The sequence below is a fragment of the Pterocles gutturalis genome, unplaced genomic scaffold (assembly GCF_000699245.1).
Source record: "Pterocles gutturalis isolate BGI_N339 unplaced genomic scaffold, ASM69924v1 scaffold25750, whole genome shotgun sequence".
Lineage (NCBI taxonomy): Eukaryota > Metazoa > Chordata > Aves > Pterocliformes > Pteroclidae > Pterocles > Pterocles gutturalis.
This window is the reverse complement of record NW_010144067.1, coordinates 1,142-4,889: the sequence shown is the minus strand read 5'-3', so window position 1 is coordinate 4,889 and position 3,748 is coordinate 1,142. Positions and strand designations below refer to the sequence as shown.

Here is a 3,748-nt window from a genome sequence, read left to right as displayed (position 1 = left end):
AAAATATCCTACGGCCCCTCGTGTCAAACTGTCCCTAAGGATACGCAACGCTGCCCTGAGCAGAAGAAGGCCACCTCCGAAGCAAAGGGCTGCTCTCGTGATGCTCTACTTACTCTCTGGTTTCCAGCGTCACAATGATGAGGATCGGGCGACGGTTCATCCCTCCCACGCAGCTGCTGTTACACATGAAGTTGTACAAGACCGTTGTGAATTCCGTCCCAACCTGGGGGAGACAAAAGGGGGTGAGCAGAAGAGATGGTGGATGGGAAGCTCTGCTTTTTCCAGGCTCTCCTCTTCCCCTCCCGCACCCGTGCTGCACCCAGACCAGCCTGAAACAGACCTCAACACAAGGGTACCTTAAAAGATACGAAGAACTCCTGCTCTCAAGGGATAAAGAGGGTGTTTAAAAGCTCATTTCTGACAAAGAGGAAGACAGGGTTCATTGTGATGAAGATGGGGAAAGCACCAGACCCAGGTGCCTTTGGCTAGGGTGACACCCCCACCCCTTGGTGTGCCGGGATGCCACCACCCCGCGCTCCCAACGTACCTGGGGCGGCTCGTAGGGGACCAGCACGCTCTGCCTCCCGGTGATGGGGTCTTCTACATACTGGGCATGGCTGTTCCCTTCCACCCTGATCAGGTGGCTGGGAGGTGCAATCTGCCCTGCAAGGGCAAGGAGACAAAAAAAACAGAGACACCATTCAGTGAAGCAAGCTCACGTGCAGGGCAGCAAGATCTCCCACCAAGCGAAAGCCCAGAGGTCTACCAGAGCACACAGGTGCCTCCCAGCCCTTAAAGCATCCCTTCCCAAGGTCCCCACTGCCCGACATCAAAGGCAACTTTCTCAAGCTGGACATCTGAACACAAGTGTCCCAAGATCCCAGACTAGCCGAGCCCAAAAATCAACTTGATGGCAGCTCCCAGCCATCTCTGAGCAGGTATCGTTGAACAGATAACTCCATGGGGATTTTCACTCCAGCTGAAAGCCTTGCTTTTCCTCTGCCTCATGTGCACGCAAAGCAAATTCCTTCCAGTCTCAATCCCTGCTCTTTTCCCCATCAACTGCTAGCCCCCTCCTGTTCCCTCCCATCAGTCTTGATCCTAAGGAACATTCAAGCAGCAGGAGAAACAGGCATTTAATTCATGGTCAGCTTGAAAAATCACGCTTGCTTACAGCAACAGCCAAAAGGAGCATGATCATCTTTGCTTCTAGGCCCCTTTTCAATAATTTTTTTAAAAATTGTTTCCTTCCTGCAAATTTTCTTCAGTGTTTCTAGAACACACAACTAAATTCTGAGGAGAGAAGCCTGTTACGCGTTCATCTAAAGAATTTGTTTGGCGTTTGAACTGTTCATTTCTTACTCAAAATGCTGCATATTTCTAGAGAAATAATTATTTCAGAACAAGAAAGAAAAAACCCTCAAGCTATAAATTCTTAAAACTCCATCACTGAACCAGGTATCAACCCTCAAAAAAATCCAGTTCTGTCAGAAAAGCACCTTCTCATATGAGAAAATATTTCGCAGAGCTGTCTCACGCCACTCTGATTTTACACTCCCAAGTCCTTGCTTATTTTTGGGCTTGTCTAGCTGGCTGCATTGTAACCAGCAAAGGGATCCAGGCTCCTAAGACATCCTGCTAACTGACACCAACTGGGGTTTTTTTTTACAGTAGGAGATAAATAATGCACGTAGAATAAAACAGATGCTCAGCTGAACTTATGTGAACTTCAGCGACCAAGGCAAAGCAGAGCCCAGCCCATGAGTTTGCAGAAAACCTCAGGACATTTTTTAAACAGCTGCTACTTCACTAACACAAGGAGAAGCAAGTAAAAGATTAAACCATTTCTACTGAACCAACAGTGTTAGATGTCCAGGAAGGTTGGCTGCAGTTGATGCTGGCACTTAGCGTTACCCTGCTAGAGATAAACAGCCCCTCTTGTCTTTGAGGCGTGGATTAATGGACTGGAGATGATATTGCATCCTGTTACTAGATCCCTGTCCCAGCAACGTGGAAGCTCATTCCTGAGCACAAGAACAGCTGCTTCTCATCGCGGGAGCACAAGCAGAGTGGGGAAAAGCTGCCAGAAAGGCACTGCCTGCCACGGGGACAGACATCCATCCAACCTGGGCAGGCGTGAAGTTTATTTTGGTACTTTCTTCCCAAGGACGTGCTTCCACAGGGACAGCTAAAGGATAGCATGAAGCTTCCTGCTAAGCACAGGAAATAAAAAGCTGCACAAGACGTTGCAGGGAGGTCTGCTTCCAGCAGGTTTCCTGTGAAGCTGCCGCCAAATCCCCCCACCAGCGACTCATCGGTCCAGCAGCGTCGCAGAGGGTCTGCCAGCGAAGCGCTGCCCTCCTTACCCTCGTTGAACTCCCGGCTCAGCTCGTGGTTCGGGCAGCGTTTGACCACTTCGGTGACATGTTCGGCTTTCTTGTAGACCGGCATAGCCCTGATGACGGCTCCCTGAGGCGGCGGGGTCATAACTTTGATCTGGATGGGACACGTCTTGGCGATCTGGCAGTACAGCTTTTTCAGTTCGGTGGAATACTGGGCAGGGGAAAAAAAGAGCAAGAGAGTCAGGATGGTCAGCTAGAGGCGTGCCAGGAGGATGGAGATGGGTTTGCACGTGCAGCTGAACACACCAGCGATTGCACGTGCATTACATGTGTTCATGTTCAGGTGAAGACCACTGCTTTTAAATTGAACAAATACAGTCTTGATTTCCCTTGGGCACACACCCCCTCTTCCAAGGGACGCCCATTACCCACCTAACAAAACAGACACTTGTTTTCACAACACCCTGTAATCCTGGAAGCACTGGAAAGCACACGGATAAAGTATTTCATCCTGTTTTGGAAGAAGCCCTCCTACTTTTGCAGAGGGGTGAAATAAAACCATGAACCGTGGAATTGAACAGTTCTTGAAAGCAAGACCCTGACTAATTTGAGAGCTGTGCCTAATCTGACATTTCAGTCATCTTTTAGAAGCATTTAAACCCAAAATACTGTGCCCACGAAGGAAGAGGAGAAATACTACTACTATAGAATAAATGTCAAAGCTCAGATCTGTTGAACAGCCCAAAGCCCAGGTCTGTGGTGCAACCCAGAGCACAACCTCCAAAAGGGAGGCTGTGACCGTCCTGGGGTGGGCAACGAACACCCGAAGCAGAACAAGATGCTTTTATTCACTGTGCTAATTCGGAGCATTTTAGATTCCCTCTTGTAAGATGCTCCCCACTAAAGCAGTAACACTGGTGCAGCATTTTCCTGAAGCGTGTTCACATCTGGAAACCTTTACTCAGCAGAACATCGAAGCACAGGCTGAAGTCCTTGGTTTCTATCCAAAAACCCGTACTGAAATGGGGGCGTGTGCTTAGCAGGAATGGTCGCAAGGAGACTCTGACATGGTTCAGTACAGCCTAACCCAAACCCATTTTTCTGGATGTCGCCCATGAAGGAGACTCTCCAGCCTCCTCTGCTGTACAATGCTGTTCATCACTGGGGTTACACTTCCGTCTCTTCCGTTCTTGCAAAGAAAGAAAAGTGGAAGCCCCAAGGTCGTTGTTTTTTCAAAAAAAAAAAAAAACCCCAAACCCCATCTCTAGCAGGCATGGCTGATACAGCCCCGGTCCCAACTGTTCAAACAGAGCACCAACAGGTTCCTACAGGTCGAGAGCACGACTTGGCCATCCACCCTGGCGCACGCACGGGTGGGTGGCGGGTGACATGGCAACAGAAGGATT

The 3,748-nt window shown here is 49.3% G+C and overlaps 1 protein-coding gene across 1 annotated transcript; it reads right to left on the bottom strand.

Annotated features, from left to right (window-relative positions):
- Positions 1–113: 113 nt before the first annotated feature.
- Positions 114–2,553, bottom strand: LOC104470168 (tumor protein 63-like; the record flags this gene model as incomplete). The annotated part of the gene is made up of 3 exons (XM_010084998.1): positions 114–223; positions 548–663; positions 2,367–2,553. Coding segments are annotated over 3 exons (413 nt in total), but the record flags the coding sequence as incomplete, so codon positions are not given.
- Between the last annotated feature and the right edge of the window lie 1,195 nt (positions 2,554–3,748).